Source organism: Natator depressus, chromosome 2, assembly GCF_965152275.1.
Source record: "Natator depressus isolate rNatDep1 chromosome 2, rNatDep2.hap1, whole genome shotgun sequence".
NCBI lineage: Eukaryota > Metazoa > Chordata > Testudines > Cheloniidae > Natator > Natator depressus.
In genome coordinates this window covers 55067430-55094975 of record NC_134235.1, presented here as the reverse complement: position 1 = coordinate 55094975, position 27546 = coordinate 55067430, and the positions used below count along the sequence as shown (strand labels likewise).

Here is a 27546-nt window from a genome sequence, read left to right as displayed (position 1 = left end):
CAAGCGACATCTAAACACCACACCTTTCCATACCTTAACGTGGATTTCTGGTAAATTTAACCTTAACTCTGAATTTCTTTGGCTTATAATGCTTGGTATTGGGATAATTGTAACATGTCTGCACTGTATTTTACTCTAACTTATTAATATATGCACTCAACCTTAACACTGTTAATTAAAAATTCCTAGATAAAAACTATTTCATGCATGAACAGTAACCAAGAAACCAAAAGAGAATGTTACCATATGATATTTCTAAAGGTTTGAAAATATGAGGTATCACTTAAATATTTTTTTAAAATTTCTTTTATGGCCATATTTACCAGTATGCACTGGCTGCTTTCAAGCCACCCTGGAGCAATGCAAAGCAGCCGTTGCATTCTAGCCAATCAAACTGTATTTACAGCTGTCTTGCATCATCAAATTAGCTGTTTTCAATCATGAAGTATGTCCTGTATCTGTATTTTTATCTTCATATAAAACACAATCCTTTGCTTGTGAATGTGTCTACTTATGGAAACTGCGTGATTGGAAATTAGCTAACCCTTTGTGACCTGGGACAGATTTCCAGTTAGGCACAGTAGGTATATTCCTTGGGATGCCAGCGTTCTAGGGGCGCCTAAAATCTCACAGTTTACTGCTCCTGGGTCTTGGCAGGGGGCGTGGCTGGCTGAGGGGAGACTGCCCCATGCGGCTCTGCTGGAACCTGCCAGCAGGGAACAGTGTTGCCATACTGGTTGCTCGCTCAGCCCGGCAGACACAGTCACTTCCTAGAGGGGCTGGTAAGTGCAGGTGGGGGGCAGGGTGCAGGAGAGTGGTTCTCTGGGTGGGCTTGGGGGGGTGTTTCTGGGCAGAGGGGGGTAGGCGGCACTGGGCAGTTAGGGAGGTCTGTGTGTGTTGGGGCGCTAGGCAGTGAGGGGTCTGTGTGGGGCACTTGGCAGTTGTGGTGGTGGGGCTGGACGCCTAAAAGTTTAGTGGCGGGGTACCCCAGCCACCCGTGGCAGTTCGGAGCTCCGAGCTCCTGTGGGCAGTGAGGGTACTCTGCAGCTCCCGGCTGCCGCTGGGCAGCGAGAGCCCCCAGAGCTCTAAGCCACCGCGGGCAGTGGGGCACCCCACAGCTACTGGCCACTGCTGGGAGGTGAAGGACTAAACAGTTCTGTGCTGCCAAGGGTGGCGGCGGGGGCCCTGCAGCTCCTGGGGGGCCCCTGCAGCTCCGAGCCACAGGTAGCAGGGGACCTTACCTGCTACATATGTGATTGTTTTAATTACATGTATTTTTGTTGTTGTGTTAACTTTTTAAATTATTGTTCATATTTTCCATAAAAAATGAAAAGAAAATATAAAGGTCAGCTGTAGGCGGGGGGTAGGGCAGCGCTGAAGGTGCTGTGCCTAGGAGCGTGCAAGGTGTAAATCCAGCCCTGTTTGTCACTGATTTTAGAAAAAGAGCACAAACAGATTATCCACAACAAGAGACTGAGTGAGTGAAGTACAGGCAAATTAGGGTTATCACAAATATCACTACAAAGTGCTAATATTGGTAGAATTTTAATGGTAGGTATAACAGGAATTTAGAAAAAAAGATCTCCACATATATGTAGTTACCTCTTTCCTGGAGTTTGGTACTACTAATAAAGAAATGATCAATCAGATAGTAATAGTCAGCTCAGTAGCTGCTGCGGTTCCTATCTCAGGACAGCTCAGCCCCTATTATAGATTCTCTTACCAGAAAGCCATTGCTATCTTTTCATACAGTCTAAATAGAAGCAGGTAGATGAAATCCCTTTGTGGCACTCTCTTAACTGCATTTTGTTATCTGATCCATCTTGACTGTTTGCTATATTTGACTTTGCAATTGCACACTGCTGTTTTGCTTTCTATGCTCATTTAGAAACAGAAATTGTAGGTAATTCCTTTTTTAAAAATGAATTTTATGCTCCAAAGATGTTCTAGATTGTTAGCCCTAGAAACTGAAGCCTTTAAATTAAACAGAAAATTTCTAGCAAGCACTGCCATATTACATGCTTCTCTACATTGCTTCACCAATAAAAACCAAAACTCTGTTTTGGATGAGAGGGTAGTTCTGTATCTATTTTGCCTCTGTCCTTGGCTATTCTCTTAAGATTAGCAGTTACTGTCTGTGTTGTTAGTTTGTGTGATGAGGACATATATTCACTAGGCAGTGGCTTGGAACCACCAACCCCTTTTACAAATATATAAACTGTCATTCACAGATAATACAATTAAACAATTGTGTAGAGTTGTGCAACAGTTTTGTATGTGTCCTTTGAAATTTCAGGTTAAGTCTTAGATTCTGCCCTTTTCAAGAAAAAAAGCACTGAAGCCGAATGTTGGTAGAACTCTCTGTGCTTTAAGAGCAATGGAATTTAGATTGTATGACTTAACAGAGAGACTTTGAATCTTTGTTTCATGCTCTATCTGTGAACAGGCTATCATCTGTGCTTCTAGCATATGCTATTTGCATTTTTGTCTGTACAATGTGCCTTGTTCAGGCTGTCCAATCCACAACGTGATTCCTAATAATTTATTTATCAAATCATTAGGGCTGTCAATTAATTGCAGTTAACTCAAGCGATTAACTTAAAACAAATTAACTTGATAAATTAATTGCAATTAATGGCAGTTTTAATTGCACTGTTAAATAATAGAATACCAATTTAAATTTATTATAATATTTTTTGTTGTTTTTCTACATTTTCAAATATATTGATTTCAATTACCACACAGAATACAAAGTGTACAGGGCTCACTTTATTATTTTTTATTACAAATATTTGCACTGTAAAAAAGATACACAAAAGAAATAGTATTTTCCAGTTCACCTCATGCAAGTACTGTAGTACAATCTCTTTATTGTGAAAGTAACTTACAAATGTAGATTTGTTTGTTATGTGACTGCACTGAAAAACAAAACAATGTAAAACTTTACAGCCTACAAGTCCACTCAGTCCTGCTTCTTGTTCAGCCAATTCATAGATATTAAGGTCAGAAGGGACCATTATGATCATCTAAGACAAAGAAGTTTGTTTATATTTATGGGAGATAATGCTGCCCACTACCTATTTATAATGTCACCTGAAAGGGAGAGCAGGTGTTCGCATGGCACTGTTGTAGCCGGCGTTGCAAGGAATTTTCGTGCCAGATATGCTAAACATTCGTATGCCCCTTCATGCTTCAACTACCATTCCAGAGGACATGCTTCCATGATGATGACAGGTTCTGCCCAATAACTATCCAAAGCAGCGCGGTCTGATGCACGTTCATTTTCATCATCTGAGTCAGATGCCACTAATAGAAGGTTGATTTTCTTTTTTGGTGGTTCGGGTTCTGCGGTTTCCGAATTGGAGTGTTGCTCTTTTAAGACTTCTGATAGCATGTTCAATATCTCATCACTCTCAGATTTTGGAAGGCATTTCAGATTCTGAGCAGGAGACATACAATTTGGCCCCAGGGTGTTCAGTCACAAACTTAATTAATGCATTATTTTTTTAATGAGCGTAATCAGCATTGAAGCAGATCTCTGGAATGGTGACTGAAGCATTAAGGGGCATACAAATGTTTAGCATATATAGCATGTAAATACCTTGCAATGCTGGCTACAGAAGTGCCATGTGAACTCCTGTTCTCACTTTCAAGTGACATTGTAAATAAGTAGTGGGCAGCATTATCTCCCGTAAATGCAAACTAACTTGTTTGTCTTAGCAATTGGCTGAACAAGAAGTAGGACTGAGTGGACTTGTAGGCTCTAAAGTTTTACTTGTTTTGTTTTTGAGTGCAGTTATGTAAACTATAATTCTACATTTGTAAATTGCACTTTCACGATAAAGAGATTGCACTACAGTACTTGTCCGAGGTGAATTGAAAAAATACTATTTCTTTTGTTTTTTACAGTGCAAATATTTGTAATAAAAATAATAATATAAAGTGAGCACTTTACACTTTGTATTCTGTGTGTAACTGAAATCAATATATTTGAAAATGTAGAAAAACATCCAAAAATACTTATAATAAATTTAAATGGGTTTTCTAATATTAACAGTGCGATCTAAACTGCCATTAATCATGATTTTTTAAATCCCGCGATTAATCATGATTCATTTTTTTTAAATTGTTTGACAGCCCTACAAATCATCCTGTAGTGAGTATGGTTGGCATTATGGACCTAGTCCTGCCATGAGTGAAATATTGAATTAGGCCAAGTCTTATTAACCTCAGCTGGTAATGAGGATTTCTGCATCTTGCAGGATTAGGGCCCTTGTGAGAAATAGACAGTCTTTTTCTGAAATATCATAGTCCAACTATCTTATTCAATACATAACCAAGAAATATAATACATGCTGCATCCATAATAAATGTTCTTGTCCTACTGATGATTGTTACAATCACAAAATACGTATAAACTGCATCACTTGTTGCATAAAGAGGCTTCATTCTGTCATGTTTTGAAATATCTAACAATGTGAGTAATATGTAATTTATATGAGTAACTTGCTTTAAATTAGACATGTGGCCGCACATCCACCCCTTGTGCCCCCTTATGGTAGGGCACAGTGCAGCACAGACCTGCCTGTTTCACTCCTGGTCTTCCACTGCTCAGCCTCCAGCATTTTCCACAGTGAGGTAACTTTGCCCTTCCAGGGAACGAAAAGTCCAGAATAAACACACACAAATGTAATCCTTCTTTCAGGAAGGCCCCAATAAGCAGCAGTCATCCCCACTTCCTAGTCCCAGTCTGTCTTCTCTCCTAGAATGAAAACTCAAAGTCTGCTCTTCTTCCCAGCCTGGCAACTGAGATAGGCACTCGTTTTTTAAGCTCCCCTCTTGAAGCCTGACAACCACATCAGGAGTCACAGGTGAGAGTGGTTGGGCCCCCAGTAGATATGATAATAAACATATCTTTAGAAGTTGCTGTAAAAGAGAGAAATCTGTTACATATAGAGTAAGGATCAGTTTTATCTAGTCTTTGGTTTATGAACTTCAAATTTTCCACTGTCATTAAGTCACATGATGTCTCTATATACTAGCTTTGGTGTTTGGAGCCCTCATTTAGATGAAAGATGTGTAAAGCCTCATATAAGGAGGCTCAACTGTCAGTTATTTCACTGAAAGTCAGCAGTAAATTTTGATTGGCAGTTTGGTTCCATAGTCACTTGTTTTATATGATAGCATTAGAAATATTTTGCTAAATTTGCCCAATTTTGACCAAGCAATATGATTTTAATTTGGCAGGCGGTGCTCCGTCCAAACCAGAAAGACTGGCAGATCTGAGAGGCTGACATTTTCCACAGAATGTCAGAAGGGTACCAACAGTTAAATATAGAGGCTAAAATAGTGATTTTGGATGCTTCAATTTTTGGCTGTTTAACTTGAAAGACTTGAATAGGGCCTGATTTTCAAAGTGTGGGAATTCAACACTTCTTGAAGATCGGGTAACTATAAAGTGTCTCTGGTTGGGCACCTAAAATACTAGCCACTTTAGAAAATGTTGACAGTCCCTAATAATATACCCTATTCCAAATTCTCTTAATCTGCAGTATGAGGATACAATTAGACCTTACATAAATTTGCCTTTCCAAATTCTTGCTTAAAATGATATTTTGATAGGCCTAAAACAAACAATCATTCCTGAATATAATGTTCCATGTGGCTGTAGCTGTATGTTTAGTGTTAAAATATATTACAAATGTAAAAGCAGTAACATTAATGTGTGAAAAACTTACTTGTGTCATTTCATCTAAAACTTTTTGGGATTATGAAATAAGAGATGATTTTTTTACTGGTTTTTGCTGCCTCCCAAATTATATAGTTGAGGTTGATTTATATATCCTTCTGTTAGGAGTAATGTAGTTAGTACTTATGAATGAGTGAAACTGAAGAGAATTAGGATTTATATTTTGTCATTAGGTGTTGGTGGTATAAATAAATTGGGGTATAACTTCACTGGGCCTTTAAAGATGGAGGTGTGCCTTCATACTGGTTTCAGAAGTTACCCTTTCATTCCTATTGATGGAGGCAGCTGTGTTTTGGTGATTGCTTTTATTTTAGAGACGTTAGCACATATAAAAGCTGTGATTGCTTGAAAGCTCTGGAGGATGAAATCCTCAATTTAAGCACAGAAAAGATTCAGAGCTAGCAGTTATAGTGTGAATTTTCTCAAATCTTTCTACAGATGTGACTTGGCCTCTAAGGGAGAGAGGGCATTTTAGATTCATCATCTGGCTTCTGAATTCTATTATATAAGGGTGCCAGTTATAGTTGTGGGGGGTTTATTTCGATGTTTTTCATTTGTCTGTCTTGCCATATTACCTTAATATTTGAGTTCCTTAGAAATTAACATAAATTCCAACACTCTACCCCTGGACCCAGAATTCTTCTTTGTCTTGATCCCACTGAATTATTAAGCTTCCATTTATAAATAGCTTATAAAGGGGTTAATAAATAAATTATAAATTTTAATAAATGGTTAGTCAACTGTTAGACTCCAACAGGTCCATAGGTAGCTTATAACCATCTGTAACATCCTGTCCTGGTTTGCTTATAACCATCTATAACGCTTACTAATCATGTCTCTCTCATGCTTATAATAGCTATTAATCATTTATGAACCTTTTATAAACTGTTTATAAATGGAACGTAATAATAAAGTGCGACTGCCTTCTCTCATCTCTTCCCATGAGGAGTGGATTTTTAAAAAAATCCTTATTATACTAGCAAAATTATTGCAGAGAGAGGGATCTTGCATTATGTCTATTGGCAACTAGACAGAGACTCACTTCACAGAGGAGAGCAGGCTTTGAGAGCCATCGGGTGATGGTGGTAGCAACCAAATGTTGCCAATCTGTCTTAGATTTGAACTCATAAAACAGAGGAGCAAGGCAGCCTGTTACCAATCTGTTGAACAATTTAGTTGTGGTTTTCTGGAAAGATTAGGTCAATAGTGTTTGATGTAACCCAGGTGGATCCAAAAACATTCTAAAACACTGTCCAATCAGATTAGTTTAGTGTCTATTACTGAGGGAAATACTTTATAGAAAAATATTTAAAAATAAGTTTAGACTTGCAAGTAACTTTCCCACCAGTAAATTTTTTTATTTTTTAATTTTTATTTCATCCTATCGTGCTTAGAGTGAGTGTTGAAAGATGAGCAGCCAAGCAGTGGTCAGCCAGAGGGAGAAGAGCGTCATACGGCCCCCAGAATAGCAACAGCAGTAAATATGGTCATGCTGTTCCTCCACTCAGATAGACCCAGATCACATTTACAGCACCCATTGGGTCCATTGGCTACCAGACATTCAGGAGCTTTGATGAAACGTTTACAAATGTAACTGCAGTTAAGAAGACCTTATTCCAGCGTCAAACAAGCTGACATCAACCAAAAGGAGGAGACATGATAATGGGCCACAGTGTGCAGGCATCATACAGTCTATGGGGAGAAAAAAATTAAATCACCAGCTGGTTCAATGCTTCAAGATATTAATTGTGGTCTTGTTCCACTCACATCTACATGAGAACTTACTGTAATTTGTAGCTGACTCATGGCCACTGAAGCACACAGGTTTTGCATAATGGGAAAGGTGGACTGCAAAATGATTCTCTCTGTGACTGTCTTATGTTTTATATAATGCCTATCACAGTGGTATCAAAGTGCCTCACATAATGAAGCAGCAGAAAAGCCCAGACTGAAAAGGTGTTTTTTTTTCACTGTTCTCTCATATATTTAAAAATATCTCGTGATATAAGACATAATATTCTGCATTATCAGTGGCACACACACTGTCTGAGAAGGGGTGCTCACGCTAGTCCAACTGGCTGGGAAAACCCTGTTTACTTCTCAGATTTAGAAAAAAGGGGATCTTTTTCAAGGATCCAAAAATGACTTCTTACTTCTGTATACAAAACTCTGCTCATCATTTTCATGTGATTCCCCCAAACTGACTCTGCTGTTAACTCACAGTTAATTTCTATCCTAATTTCCATGCTTTGCTTTCCTGAGACTATAATGTGTAAGTCAAATTCTGCCCTCATTTACACACTATCTAGCTCTTCTGAACTGTAGAATATTGCACGTGGTAAATCTGGGCATTTTTTGCCCTGTAGCTCTATGCCTGTCTTCACAATTTGAAAAGCTGGTTTCAGTTCTTTTGCAGCTTCTCTGCTTTGTTGGTTTCTTCTTCCCACCCACTATGTCACTTGGAGTGTTACTGGAGTAGGTTTGTTATTTCAGACACATACCAACGCCTGCTGCACTCATTTCTCCCCTACAGTCTTGCACAGGGCACAGAGTCAACTTCATACTTTCATTTGTATCAGTTACACACACAGGATCTAAATTCATCCCTTCCTCTATATAACCTAATATATTCTGTCAGATGATAACTCAATATATACTAAATAGTAATTCTGTTTGCTTTTTCACTATAATTTTCAATTTGTTTTGGTGGAATCAATATATTTCTCTCCTTATGGAATCCTTGCTGAGACACACATGATAAAGGAACTGTGTTTTCAGAGTAGCAGTCCAATGACGCTATTTAGTTAAGAAAAAATCATGCCATCATGTTGCAGTTCGTGCCAAAAGAACATAGACAACTATTCAGTGCGCAGTATCCACTGCTGCCCAAAACCTTATCTTGTCCTATTTATACTTTCACAACTGAGATCTTGTTTAAGAGCTGGGTGAATATTGTATTTGCATTTTTAAAACAAACAAATTTGCTCCAGCGTTGGCTATGTTCCTATTGTGTTTATTCGCAGAAAACACATTTTAAATTCAGATGTGAATTGACTTCTGCTGGAAGTACTTGTGTGTGCTCATCCAATCAGGACTAAGCAACACAGCTCAAATTTCAAATGTTGACTTCTAAATGCTTGCAGAGAACTACTTATGATCAATAAATATACTAAAAAAAGATTAATATACAATAGAATCATTTTGAATAAGGGACCACACTGAGGATATGTCTACACTACGAAATTAGGTCGATTTTCTAAAAATCACCTTCTATAAATCGATTTTATACAGTTGATTGTGTATGTCCCCACTAAGTGCATTAAGTCTGCGGAGTGCGTCCTCAATACCATGGCTAGGATCGACTTACGAAGCGGTGCACTGTGGGTAGCTATCCAACAGTTCCCACAGTCTCCGCTGCCCATTGGTATTCTGGGTTAAGCTCCCAGTACCTGAAGGGGCAAAAACATTGTCGAGGGTGGTTTTGGGTACGTCGTCAGTCGCCCCTCCCTCCCTCTGTGAAATCAAAGGCAGACAAAATCATTTCGCGCCTTTTTTCTTGGGTTACTCATGCAGACGCCGTAACACAGCAAGCACGGAGCCCACTCAGCTCACCGCTGCTGTTGTGAGCATTGTAAACACCTCGCGCATTGTCCTGGAATATGTGCAGAACCAGGCTAAGAGACACCAGCACGAGGACGATTGTGATGAGGACATGGATACAGACGTTCCTGAAAGCACGGGCTGTGGCAATTGGAACATCATGGCGGCACTGGGGCTGGTTGATACAGTGGAACACCAATTCTGGGCCTGGCAAACAAGCACAGACTGGTGAGACCGCATAGTGTTGCAGGTAAAGGATGATTCACAGTGGCTGCGAAACTTTCACATGTGTAAGGCCACTTTCCTTGAACTTTGTGAGTTGCTTTCCCCTGCCCTGAAGCGCAGGAATACCAAGATGAGAAGTGAGTGCCAATAGCCCTGTGGAAGCTTGCAACGCCTGATTGCTACTGGTCAGTCGGGAATCAATTTGGAGTGGGCAAGTCTACTGTGGGGACTCCTATGATCCAAGTAGCCAATGCAATCACTGACGTTCTGTTATCAAGGGGAGTGACTTCATGCCAGAGCATTCACTTTCTGCTTTCCTGTACTCTGACATTGTTTGCCTCCACGCATTCTGCTGAGGTCTTTCAGTGTGGGAGGACTGTATGAGCTCAGAGAACATTTCATCGTGAGTGCATTTTTTTTTCGCCTTCTTATCTGCGCTAGCCTCTGGGATGGAGATGATAGGGGGAGCGGTGAAATATTTGCAGCTGCGGGAGGGAAAAAGGAGAGTGGTATTTAAAAAGACACATTTTAGAGAACAATGGGTAGACTCTTTCATGGTGAACCAAGCTGTTAACATTACATAGCACATGTACTTTCGGTACAAGATCGCATTTTGCCTCTTATATTGAGGGCCTGCTGGTTTGGTGTGAGAGATCACACGTGCAGGGCTGGGCAACAGAATTCAGCTTGCAGGCAGCCACGGTAAGCCACAGTCTTTCGGCTTCTTCAACCGTCGTAACGTGGGAATGGTTTCAAACAGCAGCACCCTCCTTTCCCATACCAAGCACCCGTTGGGTTGGCCATTTAAAAGGAGGGGCTGCAGTTTTGGGGTTAATGTGCAGCACAAACCCAACTAACACCCCCCCCACCCGCAATTCTCTGGGATGATCACTTTCCTGAGGATAAAACAGAGAGATAAAGAACGGATGTTGCTTGAATGCCAGCAAACACCGGGACCATACGCTGCCATGCTTTGTTATGCAATGATTCCAGAGTATGTGCTACTGGCCTGGCGTGGTAAAGTGTCCTACCTTAGAGGACGGAATAAGGCTGCCCTCCCCAGAAACCTTTTGCAAAGGCTTTGGGAGTACTTCCAGGAGAGCTTCATGGAGATGTCCCTGGAGGAGTTCTGCTCCATCCCCAAACACATTAACAGACTTTTCTGGTAGCTGTACTGGCCGCAAATGCATCCCAAGTCTTCAGGGCAAATTAATCATTAAACACGCTTGCTTTTAAACCATGTATTATATTTACAAAGGTACACTCACCAGAGGTGCCTTCTCCAGCTTCATGGTCCAGGAGCCCACCTTGGGAGGGTTGTGAGGGTATTGGCTCCAGGGTGATAAACAGTTCCTGGCTGTCGGGGAGAACCGTTTCTCTGCTTGCCTGCTGTGTGCTATCATCTTCCTCATCCCCAAAATCCTCACCTCTGTTGCATGAGACTCCCCCCCTTGCAGGTGTTCACGGACAGGGGTGGGGTAGTGGTAAGGGCCCCCCCTAGAATTGCATGCAGCTCATGATAGAAGCGGCATGTCTGGGGCTCTGACCCGGAGCGGCCGTTTGCCTCTTTGGTTTTTTTGGTAGGCTTGCCTGAGCTCCTTAATTTTCACGTGGCACTGCTGTAGGTCCCTGTTGTAGCCTCTGTCCATCGTGCCCTTGGAGATTTTTGCAAATATTTTGGCATTTCATCTTTTGGAACAGAGTTCTGATAGCATGGATTCGTCTCCTCATACAGCGATCAGATCCATTACCTCCCGTTCAGTCCATGCTGGAGCTCTTTTGCGATTCTGGAACTGCATAGTCACCTGTGCTGATGAGCTCGCCACGCTGGCCAAACAGGAAATGAAATTCAAAAGTTCCTGGTGCTTTTCCTGTGTACCTTGCTAGTGCATCTAAATTGAAAGCGCTGTCCAGAGCGGTCAGAATGGAGCACTCTGGGATAGCTTCCTGAGGCGAATACCATCGAATTGCATCCACACTACCCCAAATTCAACCCGGCGATGTCGATTTCCACACTAATCCCTTCGTCGGGGAGGAGTACAGAAATCGATTTTAAGAGCCCTTTAAGTCGACAAAAATGGCTTCGTCGTGTGGGTGGGTGTAGGGTTAAATCGATCTAACGCTGCTAAATTCGACCTAAACTCGTAGTGTAGACCAGGGCTGAGTGAGTGGGGTACACCGTCTCTCCCAAGGGTGAGCACTGCTACTTTTCCACATCTTCATGAGACACCAATCCTTTTGCATCTCTCCTTGCTCCTCTGGTTGTTCCTCAAATGCTTGGTTTGTGTTTGTACCTAGCCCTTGTGTGGTGGGAGGCAGAAACCTCCTGGTAACTCTTCTTCTGCACCTTGTCCCCTCCAGTTGCACGAAAAGAAGGGATATTATGGTCCTATATGTGATAAGAGAACCAGAAAGGAGAAGAGGGAGGGGGAAGGCACAGCAAAGGGAGTGGGACAAAGCTAAGGGAAAAGGGATGGAACAAACAATGGAGGCATAAGAGAGAACAGAGGTGAAGAACATGATTGAGATGAGAAGAAAGCATGGGGAGTGTGTGGAAAAGATGAGATGAGGAGGTTAGTGGGAATAAAAGAGTTGCCCCAAAAAGCGAGATAGTGTGGCGTGGTGGAGAGTCTGCATTAGACCACGATTCGAGAGACCTGGATTTTAATCCCAGTTCTGCCACTTGTGTGCGGCATAACTTTGGGCAAACCTTTGTTTGTCTCATCTATTTCGATTGTAAATGACCTCTCATTATGTGTTTGTACCGTGCCTAACACAATGGGGCCTGTAATGCTATTTTAATGTGCATAATAATAATAAGAGACCAGATAAAAAAACAGGAAGAACACAAGACAGGGAGTAGGGACAGAAGAAATTAAGAGTTGGGAAAAATTCATCCTGTCATAAGGATAGAAAAGGCTGTCTAATGAGGAGTTGATTTGACATCATGTAATTCAGGAATAATAGGGAAGGATAAACTCTTCAGAACTATTTTTGTTTCTAGCTAGTCGTGACATCTGAGTTTCTTAGTTTTATTTGACATTGATCTACTACATTTTTAAATGCTATTTTTAACAAGTTTCACTTTTTAGTGAAATCAGTGTGTTTTTTCCCACTGACTTCAACTGGAATTAAGACAGGCCTTAAGGATCTCATCTAAATCGGAGTCCTCCCAGTGACTTCAGTGGGCTTTGGGTCAAACACTAAAGGAGTTTCTCTATTAGTACTCAGTAGCAAGCTCTTATTCCAACTGCAAGCCAAGAAGGAAGCATGGTCCCTTGCACACTTACTGTTATTTTTATTATGGCAGTGCCCTAGTGGGGCCAGGCAGTGTGCAAATGTAATAAGACATTCCTTATCCCAAAGAGCTTACACATGAAGTATAAGATGAGAGGCAACAGGTAGATACAACAAAAAAAATGTGGGGAGCACAGGGTAACTAAGATGATTGTATAATAAGTATAATAAGCAATAGTCAAATTCACTTGAAATTCACCTGAAAACACTTAAGCACACATTTAGTTTTCCTCATGTGAGTCATCCCATTGAAATTAATGTGAGTAAATTTAAATAGGGGCATCAGTGTTTGCAAAACTGAGCCTTAGGTCTCAATACATTTTTTTTTTCCTTCTTGTTCTTCACTAAAAGAAGGATCAAGCCCCCTAGCTAGTGTATTACATATGCACACTGAAGCAATGTGATAGGTGCATTTTTAAAAACAAACAAACGAAAATCGTTATGTTCTGGAGTGAGACATGGATTAAGATTCCGACTAGTTAGCTTTGGGTTTGATCGCATGTGTTAGTTGCGACAATCTGGAGGCATAGTTGGGATAAAAGATTATTTGCGGAGATAAGAGTGGTAGATCACATAAAGTCTGAATAATAATGCCTGAATTTTAAGATTTGTAGTAGAGCCCTTGGACCTCATTCAGCTGATCTATTTTACATTTGATTTGAAATCTGCCACTTCCTGCTACTTGATTATACTAGTCAAAACTGTTGAAGATTTGATAACATTAGGACAGTTGAATGTTTCATTTTTAATAAGCATCAGAAAAGTAGGGAAGTTTGGGGCTCCTAGTAATTTTTTAAATAAAATATTGTTGTTTAGATTTTTATTAGTAGTATCTTCATAGTCACAGAGGAGAAATTCAATTTTTAAAGAATTGTTGGAAATATTGACATTAGAAATTCCTTTGTGTAGGAAAGGGGAGGGATTGTGCATTTGGAGAATGTAGGACAGAGTTCTGAACAGTAACGTCTGAGGGGAATTGAATATGATACTCTAAGTAACTCAGTAAGTAAGAGAGATAGTTCAGTTTACTGAAACACATGCATGTATGTACTGGGTTGGGTGCAAAATAGTAATTCAGTACTCTACACTTTTATACAAGATTTCTTCCAAGTATTTTCCAAAGGCTATACAAGGGTCATGTAGTTTAGCCTGCCTACACTGTTTTACACATGGGTAAACTGAAGCACAGATAGGCTGAATTGTAGTTATACTTTGATGTGTGACTGTTAAAATGTTATATGCAGTGTTGTTGTACCCATATTGGTAATGTAAGGTAATGGTAATTGGACATGTTTCTTGTCTCTCACTAGTTTTCAGTATGAATTCGTTAAGTTTACAGTCAAAGGATGTCTATTCTGTCAACACTGCAATCTCTCCCTGGGATCTGAAAGTCATGCTGTGTTCTCTCTGGCTCATGCGTCATCACCAGTAATACAGACTCTGCAACTGGAACTTAGTCAATAGGTGTTGATGATGAATGATCCAGAATAGAATCCAGCTTGTTTTCCTATAGCTGTATTAGCTACTGCATCATTAGTAATTCAGATTCTGCAACTGGAACTGAATCAACAATTCAGCTAATGATGTATGAGTCAGAATAGAATCCAGCTAATTTTTCCTGTACCTGTATTGGCTTGGCAGTTCTGTCTGGTGTGAAAAAGTAGCTAAAGCTTATTTTTATCTGTAAAATAATCATATCTGACTCTGAATACACGTGGGAACTGATCTGCTGAGTAAGAAATTGCCATTTTTACGTAGCGTGATCTCTCTTCTGACTATACGTATTCTGGCCAAATCACAAAGCAAGTGGCAGAATTGGAGGGGGGGGATATTGATTTCCAGACTCTGATCTTAATTTCTACAGAATATTACTCCCTTGTTAATTTGGTTTTTACTTTACTTACACTGCTTATACTGTGTATGTATTGTGACAGGGTCAGGCCAGATGGCTACAGGAGAGTGATAGAAGGCAGATATATTAGCCCCAGGTTAAGTAGGTCCCTTTTCTCTGGGTAAGGTAACAGGGAAGGTTCCAGAACAATCAGTAACTTTCTGGAAACAATTAAGGCAGATATGCTGATTAGACCACCTGCAGCCAATCAAGAAGCTGCTAGAATCAATTAAGGCAGGCTAATCAGGGCACCTGGGTTTAAAAAGGAGCTTGCTTCAGTTTGTGGTGCGTGTGAGGAGCTGGGAGCAAGAGGCGTAAGAAGCTGAGAGTGAGAAGGCGTACTACTGGAAGACTGGGAAGTACACGCATTATCAGACATCAGGAAGAAGGTCCTGTGGTGAGAATAAAGAAGGTGTTGGGAGGAGTCCATGGGGAAGTAGCCCAGGGAGTTGTAGCTGTCACGCAGCTGTTACAGAAGCCACTGTGACAGCTGCAATCCACAGGGCCCTGGGCTGGAACCCGGAGTAGAGGGCGGTCCTGGGTTCCCCCCATCCCTCCATCCCCGCAACTCCCTACTTGATACCAGAGAAGTTGACCTGGATTGTAGGTTCCACCACAGCGGAAAGTCTCTGGCCTGTTCCCCGATCCACTAGGTGGATCAGCAGAGACTGCAAGGATTGTTCTTCATTCTTTTCCCCATGCTGGCCAGTGATGAGGCTAACTGCGTGAACGGCAGGTTTGAGCCATGAAAGTGGCCAAACTGAGGGCTGCCGTGAACCTCTGAGGCGAGCAAATCCACCAATAAGCACAGGACCCACCAGGGCAGAGGAGGAACTTTGTCACAGTATATGTATAAAAGTTAATATTATTTTCACTACCGATCTTATGTAAAAACTACTAATAAATAATTTTGTTGAGGCATTAATTTTTATAATTCTCACAAACAATTGTGGAGCCAGTAGGGCACCTTCATGATGTAAAAGTTTATGCAGTAAAACCAATATATTTTGTTTTCAGAATGAAAAACAAGATATTTCTGTACAACACAGGAAGATCAAAACACACCACATCAAGGTTCTATAAGTGAGGCCATATAGAAAGAAAAGGCAAAAATGCTAGAGAAATAAGAAAAATAATTAGTTAAGAGGCAAGATTTAATGATAAAGTGGCCACCTATCTCTTATCTGAAAAGTGGCTGGGTGGCAACTCAGTTTGCAGTTGTTTGTTTCGTGATCTGGATATGTACCCAGCTCCTCCTTATGTACTTAGGTACATATCCAGTGTATACAAAAGTATCTGCAATGAATTATGAAGAATAATTTTCTGATCAACCATGTGAGCTTTCTGAAGATGTCTCTTGGCAAATAAACTTGGATTAAAGGGGCTGTAGCAGGATGCCTGTCTTAGAGAAGAGGGCTTTCCAAGATGTTCTGAATGTCTTTCTGCTTTTGGTTCTCTTGATGGAACATGCTTGTGCATTTGAAGATTTTTTAAGAAAAGCTGGAGAGGAAAAAGCACATATGAATAATACCTCATTCTTTTTGCACTTTTCTGAAGAAATAAATAAGTCCAGCATTTTGTCACATTTTTAGATAAAAGGGGACCTCTTGTGGTTATTCAGAGAAACATCTTTATACAAGGCTCATGGCAAATAATTTCAGTACAACCACAGCTCACCTAACCTGGGTATGTTCCCAGGGTTCCGAGCTCAGTATTCCTGTGCAATAGTTTTGAGTTGGAAAACTGTCCTGGTTATTGATATGCAAATCAGCAGGCCAACCACCCCACCAAGTTTTAGAATCCCTATCTCTTGTGTTCCACCATAAAAAAAACTTTTGAACTTAAGTACTGTTTACGTAGGCCAAGAGTGGAAATACAGATATGTCGGTCCTAAGTTGCTGTCAGAAAAAAAAAAAATTGTGGGTGTTCACCAATCAGCTGTTTGGTGGGCCTCGCTGATCAGCTATTTGGCAGGCCCCACCGATCAGCTCCTCCCTCAACCCCCCAGTGCCTCCTGCCCACAGCTGATCAGCTGTTCGGCAGTGGGCAGGAGGCACTGGGGGTGGGGAGGAACAGGGGCGGGAAGAGGCAGAGTGAGAGTGGGGCACGCTTGGAGGAGGGGGAGGAGCAGGGGTTGGAAAAGGTGGGGTGGGGAGCCTTAGGGAGGGGGCGTAGTGGGTGCGGGAAGAGGCGGAGAGAGGGTGGGGCCTTGGGGCAAGGGATGGAGTGTGGGCGGGGCCTCAGGGTGGAGCGGGGATGGAGCAACCCCTGGGGAAAGTTGAAAGTTGGCACCTGTGGCTGGTGTCTTAAATCTAGAAAAAAATTGAAAGGTTTGGATGTGCTTGTGGATACATTGAGATAGTTAAGAAAGCCAGAAGTGGTGGGGATTAGTTTCCTCACTTTGCCTCCTGTCTTTTATTGTACTTGGGTGTGGGCGTGTGACTATAGGATGAAACAGGAATTTCCTAGAATACATTTCTGCTGCCCAAACATATAAAAATGGCAAACAGATTGGATTTTTCAGATAATAATATAATAGTTTCTGTAAGAAGATCTAAAATCACTTCATAAACATAAGTGAATTAGGTTTAGGTAGGAAAGTATTATCACCACCCTTTTACAGATGGGGAAATGGAGGCACAGACAAATTAAGTATGTTACTCAAGGACACACAAGAAGTTTATGGCAAAGTTAGGAATGGAACCAAGATTACTAGACTCTGAGGTTTGTGTGTTAGCCCTAAGATCATGCAAGATCATCATACATGTCATGCATATCTTTAATTCTCTTAACACAGGAATATCTATTACTCATCAACTTTAAGGCCAGAAGAGACTATCATGATCATTTAGTCTGACCTCCTACACATTGCAGATCACAGAACATCACCCACCCACTCCTATAATAGACCCATAACCTCTTTTTGAGTTACTGAAATACTAAAATCTTGATTTAAAGACACCAAGTTACAGAGAATCCCCAATTTACTCTAGTTCAAACCAGCAAGTGACCCAGGCCTCATGATGCAGAGGAAGGTGAAACCCCTCCAGATCCTCCCAATCTGACTTGGAAAGAATTTTTTCCCAATCCCAAATATGGCACTCTGAGCACATGGGCCACCAGCCAGACACCAGGAAAAGAATTCTCTGTAGTAACTCAGAGCCCTCCTTCTCTAGTGTCCCATCTCCAGCCATTGGACATATTTACTAATGGCAGTCGTGGCCATATGCCACTGCAGCAATCCCATCCACTCCATAAACTGATCAAGCTCAGTCTTAAAACAAGTTAAATTTTTTACCCCCACTACTTCCCTTGGAAGGCTGTTCAGGACTTCACTTCTCTGAAGTCTAGGCCTTACTTTAATTTCAAGCGTAAACTTACTGATGGCTAGTTTATATCCATTTTTTCTTGTGCCAGCATTTTCCCTTAATTTAAACAACTTCTCTCCCTCTGGTGTTTATCCCTCTAATACAGTGGTTCCCAAACTTGTCCTGCCGCTTGTGCAGGGAAAGCCCCACGCGGACCAGTTTGTTTACCTGCCACATCCACAGGTTCGGCCAGTCGCGGCTCCCAGTGGCTGCAGTTCACTGCTCCAGGTCAATGGGAGCTGCTGGAAGTGGCGCGGGCCGAGGGACGTACTGGCCACTGCTTCCAGCAGCTCCCATTGGCCTGGAGCAGTGAACCGCGGCTACTGGGAGCCGCGATCGGCCGAACCTCCAGATGCGGCAGGTAAACAAACCGGCCTGGCTCAGCAGGGGCTTTCCCTGCATAAGCGGCGGAACAAGTTTGGGAACCACTGCTCTAATATATTTATAGAGAGCAAACACCTCTTCCCTCAGCTGTCGTTTTGTTAGGTTAAACAAGCCAAGCTCCTTAAGTCTCTTCTCGTAAGGGAGTCTCCATTGCTCTGGTCATCCTAGTAGCCCTTCTCTGCACCTGGCTGCCAGTTTGAATTAATCTTTTTTGAACATGGGAGACCAGGATTGCACAGAGTATTCCAGGTGAGGTCTTAGCAGTGCCTTGGACAATGGTCATAACACTTCCCTATCTCTACTGGAAATCCCTCATTTGATTCATCCTAGGATTGCATTAGTCTTTTTCACAGCTGCATCAACTAATACACCCAAGTTGATGTGGATTAACCAATTGTGATCAACCAATATACCCAGATCTTTCTCCTCCTCTGTCACTGCCAACTGATATGTCCCTGTCTTGTAGCAAAGGTTCTTGTTGTTAGTCCTTAAGCATATGACCTTGCATTTCACACTGTTAAATTTAATCCCATTGCTATTACTTGTTTTCAAGGTCCTCCAAATATTCTTTTATGATACTCTGGTCCTCCTCTACATTGACAACACCTCCCACATTTGTGTCATCTGCAAATTTTACTCCCATTTTATGTACCAAGGTCATTAATGAAAATGTTAAATACAATCGGATCCAAGACCAGTTCTTGAGGAATTCCACTAGTAACCTCCTTCCAGCTTGACAGTTCACTTTCAACATGATATGTTGTAGTCTATCCTTTAACCAGTTCCTTACTCACCTTTCAATTCTCATATTAATGCCCACCTTCTCCAATTTAACTAATAATTTCCCATGTGGACTTGTATCAAATGCTTTACTGAAATCCAGGTAGATTAGATCTACTGCATTTCCTTTGTCTGGAAAATCAGTTATCGTCTCAAAGAAAGAGACCATGTTGGTCTGGCATGATCTACCTTTTGTAAAACCATTTTATGTGTTATCGCAATTACGTTTTACCTCTGTCTTTAACAACTCTCTCTTTTAAAATTTATTCTAAGACCTTGCATACAGTTGAGGTCAAAGTAACAGGCCTGTAGTTTCACAGAATTTTTTCCCCTTTCTTAAACATAGGTATTGTATTTGCAGTTCTCCAGTCATAGGGTACCACCCCTGATTTTATGGATTCAATAAAAATCCTTGCTATTGGGCTTGCAATTTTATGTGCCAGTTCCTTTAATATTTTTGGATGGAGACTATCCAGGCCTTCTGATTTGGTCCCATTAAACTGTTTAAGATTGGCTTCTACCTCTGATGTGGTAATTTCTACCTCCATATCCTCGTTTCCATTATCCACCCTGCCACTGCCCCCAAGCTCCTCGTTACCCTTATTAAAAACCAAGGCAAAGTATTCATTTAGGCATTGGGCCATAACTAGATTACCTTTAATCTCCACTCCATCCTCAGTGTTTAGCAGTCCCACTTCTTTCCTGGTTTTCTTTTTATTTATATGGCTAAAGAACATTTTACTGTTGGTTTTAATTTCCTTTGCAAGGTCCAACTTTGCTTGGCTTTTGGCAGTTCTCACTTTTACCCTACACTTTCTGACCTCCAAGAGGTAGCTTTCCTTGCCGATTCATCCCTTGGTCAATTCCTTGTAGGCGCTCTCCTATCTCTTAATAACCTGTTTGAGATACTTATTCATCCAATTTGGTCTGACACTCTTCCCTACAATTTTTCCCCTTGCTTGAGATGCATGCTTCAGATACTTTAAGTCAAGGCTGCAGAAACTAATTCCAAGCCTTCTCCACATTCAGATACTTAGGGAAGTGGAGTGGACAGTAGAACTCAAGGAAGTCCCTTCATTTTTTTTTTTCAGGTTTGCCCTTTTGAAATCACAAACCCTAGCTGCAGATCTATTTTAGTTTATCCTGCCTTTTACCTGAAACTGAATTAACTCATGATCATTCAAACCATTACTACAGTGGAAGACATGTTAGACATATCCAGATAAAAAACCTTTGCTTTTCTAAACTATTGTACATGTTTCTTATAATTTCATTGGCATTTCTTTGTTTGAAATGCTATTCATGTAAGGAAACAATTTTTGTGCTTTACTAGACTTAATATTATTCATTAATTTCTAAACATTAATGTATTCAAATTAGTAAATGCTTGTTGTTTGGATGGTACATCCTTTAGTTATATTATTCCTCCAGAGCTGCACTCAGGGATGTGAGAAAAATACATCAAGGGAGGAAGGAAGAATTTTCTGTTTCCCAAGGTAACAGCTCACCCGAAATACAACAAAAATTCATTTTTATTAGTTAATAATAAATAATCTGCACTTAATTACACAGTGTTTGCTTCAAGTCAATGAGAGTACTCATGTGATTAAAGTTAATCATAGGCATACATGTTTACAGATTCAAGCACTAGACATTTGCACAGCCAGACATTGTAACAAAACACTTAATAAAATATTATAAGCCACAGTGTTTAGGCAGGGCCTGATCTCCATTCTTTGCACACCCAAAATTATCATTAGAGTGAATGGTTGTTTAATGGGAGTTTGAGGTATACAAACAATAGAGAATAGGGCCATCTGTTTGGGATGTTCTTCAATTGATCAAAAAATCTCTGATATTTTGTATTTGAATAAACAAATGATCCCTCATTTCCCCATAAATTCCAGAATTAACTGGACAACAGACCGAGTACTGCAGACATGAATTTCTCAGTGAGCTGATATGAATTTTCCCTTTAACATGAAAAATAAGAAGCATAACAGTGAAGGCATCAGAAATAATTAAGGCTACTTAAACACTGCTATAAATACTAAGTCAAAGAACCACTGGGCTATGAAGATTTGTTATCATGTACAAATAATTACTTTCACTTCTCTCAGACAATATACTATGGAAAATTTAATATTGGACTCCCCATATTTTAATGTACAAAATCTGAAGGAATGTTTATAATTCTCAGGCACTACTATACATTTATATGACTTGTCTGAGTAGTAGTTCTGGGGGCTGATCCAACTCTCAGTGAAGTCAACAGAAAGACACCATTGTAGTTTAGAAAGAGAAATGTTCTTAAGTGCCCCAGTGTGTCTTCTTATTCTCTTAGCTCCTCACAAACTGCAGAGCAGACATTCAAATATTCTCATCTAGGAAAGCTTTCCTGAGCCATGCCAATTACACTCTCCTGTTCTGCAGAGTTCAAGTCTGAGATGATGCCCTCCTAACAGGAGGACTAATTTCTTTTCTGCAGTGGCTTTTCCAGGCTTTTAAAGCAAGGTCACAGATGGTAGCATTGATTATAATTGTCTTGTACTAGCTCTAATTAGAATTCAAATCCATGAGCAATATAACATAAGTCTGATTTTCTAAGATAGGATATAAACCTTCATAGTTTAGGATACTTTCTATATTTTGTACTATCTGATGTAACTATGAGGACATTTAGCTATATAGATAGACATTTATATAACCCCAATTAACTCTTGATCTCAATTATGTCTTGTAGCAATGAATTCCGCAGTTTAATTTGGATTGTATAAAGAAGAATTTCCTTTTATCAGTTTAAAATGTATTGTCTTTCAGTTTCATCAAATGTCCCTTTGTACTTGTGTTATGAGAGTGTATATAGGAACACCCATTCTAACTTCTCTATACCCTTCATTATTTTGTATGCCTCTGTCATGTCCACACTTCCCAATGTGAGCTTTGGGAGGCATTGTGCCTGGAGTTTGCAGAAGAATCATAACTTCCCCTTGATCACTTTGTTGCAGGGCACAAAATGTACCCCCAGAACTGTATTGAGCAGTACCCAAAGGGGTGGGGCTGTGTAGGGTCACTCCCCTGAAATACTGCTTACCTCCTGTGAGGAAGTTTGTGCTGTTTGTGATGCTGGCCTTGCCACAGTCCTTAGGTTCAGGGGAATCCAAAGACTGCAATTATGCCTCACTCTTGTGAGTATTACAGGGGTGGGTGCTGACTCTTTGTTCCCTCTTTCCCTCCTTATTTAAATGCCTTGGTCACAATTACATTACAGAGGTAAGTGACTATGAATAGTGGGTGAAATCCTGGCTCTGTTGACACCAATGGCTCAACTTCCATTGACTTCAATAGAGTGAGGATTTTACCCACTATGTCTAAAATGAAATGAAACACACTTAGTACCAACAGGGCCTAGAACTCACAACATCCTAGATTCCGGTTTGGCTTGCCCTGCCCTAGCTGTGGGGAATATTTAGTGTGAAACAGGGTAGTCCTAGAAAAGGCTTTCCTATCCGATTTCCTGCTAGCTGCAAGATCTAATATAAGCTATGTACCATCTTTACTCATCCACAGAAAATGCTTTCTGCATTTTCCTGGCCTAGGGGACATAATTTCTGATACATGGTGGTGACACTGTCAGAAATTGCTTCCTCTCACTTTTCCTCATATCCTGGAATGGAGGGAGAAATTTCTGATGGGTATGGCTGAATCCTACCATCATATGTTTTTCAGGCCTTCTTTATTCCTCGTAGATAACAAAAAGGAGGGAAAAATCTTTTTATTTCCTCTGTATGTCACCCTTAAAAATTCAAGAGCATTGACTCCCTGGTTTAGGCTGAAGGAAAGCAAATATGAAGATGTAATAATAACAATACAAGAAACACAGGTGGGTAAGGTAATGTAACACAGTCTGATTAACGTTCTTGCTGGATGATGACGTCCATCATGGTTTTTCTCTTCAGCACAACGTATTTTCCTTGAGCGTCGTGTAATCGTGATTGTTAAAACATCCATTTATTCATCAAGCATAAATGAACTTTCTTGAAGTGTGGACTTTTTCCATGTACATATATATTTATGCCTGTATAAGGAACATTCTGTTTAATTTAGCTCAACATGCTGGGCATGGGATACACATTGAAGGGCTGGGTCCTCAATGTTTTGGGCTAACCTTAGCAAATTGGCCATTCTTGACTGAGGGCTATAAACACATGTAAAGATGGGACACAGACACACACAGCCATGGTTGTTGGTTATAGAGGGACTTTATGTTCTTTATGCCAGATTCTGCCCTGCAGTTTGTACCTTACCAGAATTACAGTTTCTAACCCATGTATTATTTTAAACACCCAAATCATGTCTGCCAATATTGGGGGGGCACTCAGTGCATGAGCTCTCTAGGCGGCAGCTGCTTTGGGTTTTCCCCGCAGAGATTACCTAGGCATTGGGCTAGATTGGGGCTTTCACGCCAGAGCCCTGTGTAGGGGGTGGCAGGTGCAGTGATGCACTGTCCATGGGTGCAGCACAAGCCCCCACAATCTGATCCCACTTTTTTTTTTTTATCCTTCCTCCACCCTTTCTCTTCCTAGTCCTGCATCTCTGCCCCTCCCCCGCCCGCCCCTGCGTTTCCTCCCCGGTGCTGCCAGGGCGCAGGTACCGAGGCCGTGCGAGGGCGGCGGCTGTCACGGAGCATGCTCCGAGCGCCGGCGCACGCTCCGCAGCAGCCGGGGAGCCCGGTCCGCTGGGGAGCCGGTTCTGGGTCCGCTCAGCCCCTGGGAGCGATGGCGCGGCAGGAGGATGGCGCGGCAGCGGGCAGCGTGCTCCTGGCTGACTGCAAGGCAGAGGCTAAGTTAATACTGTACCACTGGACCCACTCGTTCTGCTCCCAAAAGGTGAGCGCCTGGTTGCTTTCGGGGGTGCCAGCAGGGATCAGCACCTGGACAGATCCCTCGAGTCTTTGCCGCCCCGTCTGGGGCGTGGCGGCGGCAGCCGCAGCTCAGTGGCATTCTTGCCTTGCAGGTCCCAATCTGGATGGTTAGGCGTGGGCAGAGGGAAGTAGCGCTGTTGCCTAGATCTGGAGAGGGAGGAGGAAGAGATGGTGAGGGGCAAGGCCACAAAGCTTTCTTTTTAGGCCCTGAAAGGCTTGCAAGGCCTCAAGGGGACTGTGATCATTTCGAAATGCAGAATCCATAAATCCAGCACTGGAGGCAGCAGGGAGGAGGCCTACGAAGAAGGATGACTAGGGGCTTTAAAACGGAAATATAACACTCCTTGAGTTGTTAAAATGTAACAGATAATTTTGAATGGCACTTCTGTAGTCTGTAAATATAACAAGACGACATGAGCATATACATCTATTTTGTGTTCTAATTCAGAAGACGTTTTGATACTTTTTAACAAAGGGCTGTTTCTCACCTTTATTGCAAATGGTTCAGTTGCCAAAGCAAACAATTATGGTATAATAAAATATGGATTATTCTTGTAATGGAGAAGCTTTCACACCAAGTACATACACAAGAGAAGCACCAAAAAGAGGACAGGTATTTAGAAATTTGGCCACCCTTTTTACATTTATTCAAAGGGGGAGTGCTCTCCAGCCAGCAAATCTTTAGCCAGGCTTTTTGAATATTAACCTGATCCTTAATAAGTCATGTCCAATGTAGTATGTTAATATTTTATTGTAACTTTGTCTTAATAAAAAACTCCAAAAAACTATGCCTCAGTTCCAGTTATGTATACAGAACATATTCGAGAGTATATGGGAAAGGAATTCAGACATCACCAAAACTATAGCACCAGGTTTTAAGATATTTAAAAAAAAAATTTGTGTTGTTAATTCACTTACATTTTATCAACTGTTTCTAGGAATACCTGTCAGTCAGGTAATAGCCACCAACTATTTTATGCTAATGATAAATGTGTTGAAAGAAGAGTTTTAGGCAATTACAATTATTCTTTGTTTATTTATTTATTTGTATTACAGTAGCACTTAAGGATCCCAACTGAGATTAGGACTCAGTTGCATTAGGAACTGTACATAGTCCATACCTACAGAGAACACAATTTAAATAGACAAAGGATGTGAAAGAAGACGGAGAGGTGAAGAGATTTGCTAAGGTCACACAGCAGATCAGTGGCACAGCTGGGAATAGACCCCAGTACTCCTGACTCCCACTGAAACACCTTGCCCCTCTAATTGAACAGTCTATCAGTTTATCCCTGGCAAATAGCTTAATCAAGTAATTCTTGCAATATTTTTCAGGTGCGCTTAGTGATTGCTGAAAAAGCACTGAAGTGTGAAGAACATGATGTAAGTTTACCCCTGAGTGAACACAATGAACCTTGGTTTATGCGTTTAAACTCATCTGGAGAAGTGCCTGTCCTTATCCATGGGGAAAACATTATTTGTGAGGCCACACAGATTATTGATTATCTTGAAGAGACATTCGTGGATGGTAATGAAATTTTTTTTAGATTATGTGATTTTTAATGCAGTACTTATGTGTCGCTGTATAGAGTTTTGTTCATTTCCATAAAAAGTTTCGCATTCCCCAAGCAAATGGATTGCATTGAAAATACTTTAACATCTATTTGGCAAGATAACGGATATTCTGATCACTTATCCTGCTAGCCCACACAGGTCAGAAATATGATAATACTTTGCTGTACTAATTGTGTAGCAAGGACTAATATAAAATAATAGTTTCACAGAAGGATGCAAAACATTTTCAATTTTTGGAAAAAACCTCTCACACAAAAATGGTGTAGTGTCCTGGATAATTCCAGAATAATCTTTTTTTTAATTATACCCTGTAAAGGAGAGAGAATAGTGAGTGTGTGTGCGTGCATGTTCGCACACGAATAAATGGAATAAGGAGATAGAAGTGGGAAGAGTAAATCTATGGCAATAAAAAAGGAATAGTGGCATACCTTGAAATTTCACAACACTTGTCATTACTAGGAAATAGGCAGGATCAATTTTTAAAGAAAACTATTTTTTTTTGGCTTGTGCACAGAAACTGTATTTCTTGGAGTGAGGAGAAGACGCAGTCTTTTGTATTGGTGCTCTCTAGTTAGGGTTCTGATACGCTGTGTCCCTAACTGGCAAATGTAGTTTCAAGGATAAAATTCTGCAGTGGACTTTAGAGATTCCCATAGCAGTAAGAACATGTCACTATTAGCAGTTCAACACCTGCTGAATTAATTGCTAGCTGCTTGCCTTTTGGTCAGATAATAATTGGAGGAAATAGAGAGCTGGGTAAAGCTGAGGGTGGCTACAATCTATGAATACAGTTATAAATGAACTGTTAATGCTGCTGTAAAACTCTTTAAAAACGTATTTAAAATAATTAAACTATCATCTTATAATAGAGTTCTTGAATCACTGCAATATTTTCTTTTTAATGGGCCATAAGAGATGTCTATTGTACTTCACTATGTAGTGACATTGCTTGAAATGTAAAAAATTGATTCTGCTGAAACTGCTTGACTATAATATGCTATGGAGCAGATTCTCTGCTCTGCTAAGGTCTCTTTAATCACATGGTTAAGTACATTGCTGAAGAGGGATGGGATTACATGCTGAAAAATAAGCACACGGTTAAGTGTTTTGTTGAACTGGGCTCATAGTTGGGCAGGGGCGGGAATCATCCAGTAGTGAGGATTTCACTTGATAACCAGCTACACAGGGACAACTGAAGTACCATTAAGAACACTACTTTTATCATAATATCATTACATATATAGCTCTTTTGATTTATTTTTAAAAATCTCCTAAATAAATGTATTTCAGAGAGGACACCAAGATTAATGCCAGAAGAAGGAAGCATGTATTACCCAAGGGTGCAACACTATAGAGAGCTCTTGGACTCCTTGCCTATGGATGCCTACACGCATGGCTGCATTTTACACCCAGAATTAACAGTGGATTCCATGATTCCAGCTTATGCGACAACTAGAATTCGCAGTATGTAGCCTGAATATAAACCCCAAAATATTGCCATTTAACAGATCTTTCTTACTTGGTTCTAAATATGTTTTATTTAAAGATCCCTGAGACCTGAATAAGAATGTAGTTTTAAAATTTGCTTAACACATAAACAACTCATACTCAGACATTGTTGATGGCAAATACGTTTGATAAACGGATGCCCTACAGTTAGGCACTTAAATAACTGGGAGCAACTGAGTGCTCAGCAGTTTTGAAAATCAGCTCACTTAATAAAGTAACATGATATGGATTTATTGGCCTAGTT

General features: G+C 40.8%; 1 protein-coding gene across 4 annotated transcripts in view; it reads left to right on the top strand.

Annotated features, from left to right (window-relative positions):
• GDAP1 (ganglioside induced differentiation associated protein 1) overlaps positions 1–27546 on the top strand; it is a 52934-nt gene that overhangs the window by 11737 nt on the left and 13651 nt on the right. Inside the window, exons 1-3 of one of the 4 annotated variants that reach the window (XM_074944217.1) lie at positions 23943–24183; positions 25554–25601; positions 27084–27257. In XM_074944217.1, the coding sequence (XP_074800318.1) occupies positions 27101–27257 (157 nt within the window). In that variant the 5' untranslated portion in view covers positions 23943–24183; positions 25554–25601; positions 27084–27100. Of the gene's footprint in view, positions 1–23942; positions 24184–25553; positions 25747–27083; positions 27258–27546 lie in introns of those variants that run through there. The other 3 variants (XM_074944215.1, XM_074944218.1, XM_074944216.1) reach the window with 3 other exon arrangements.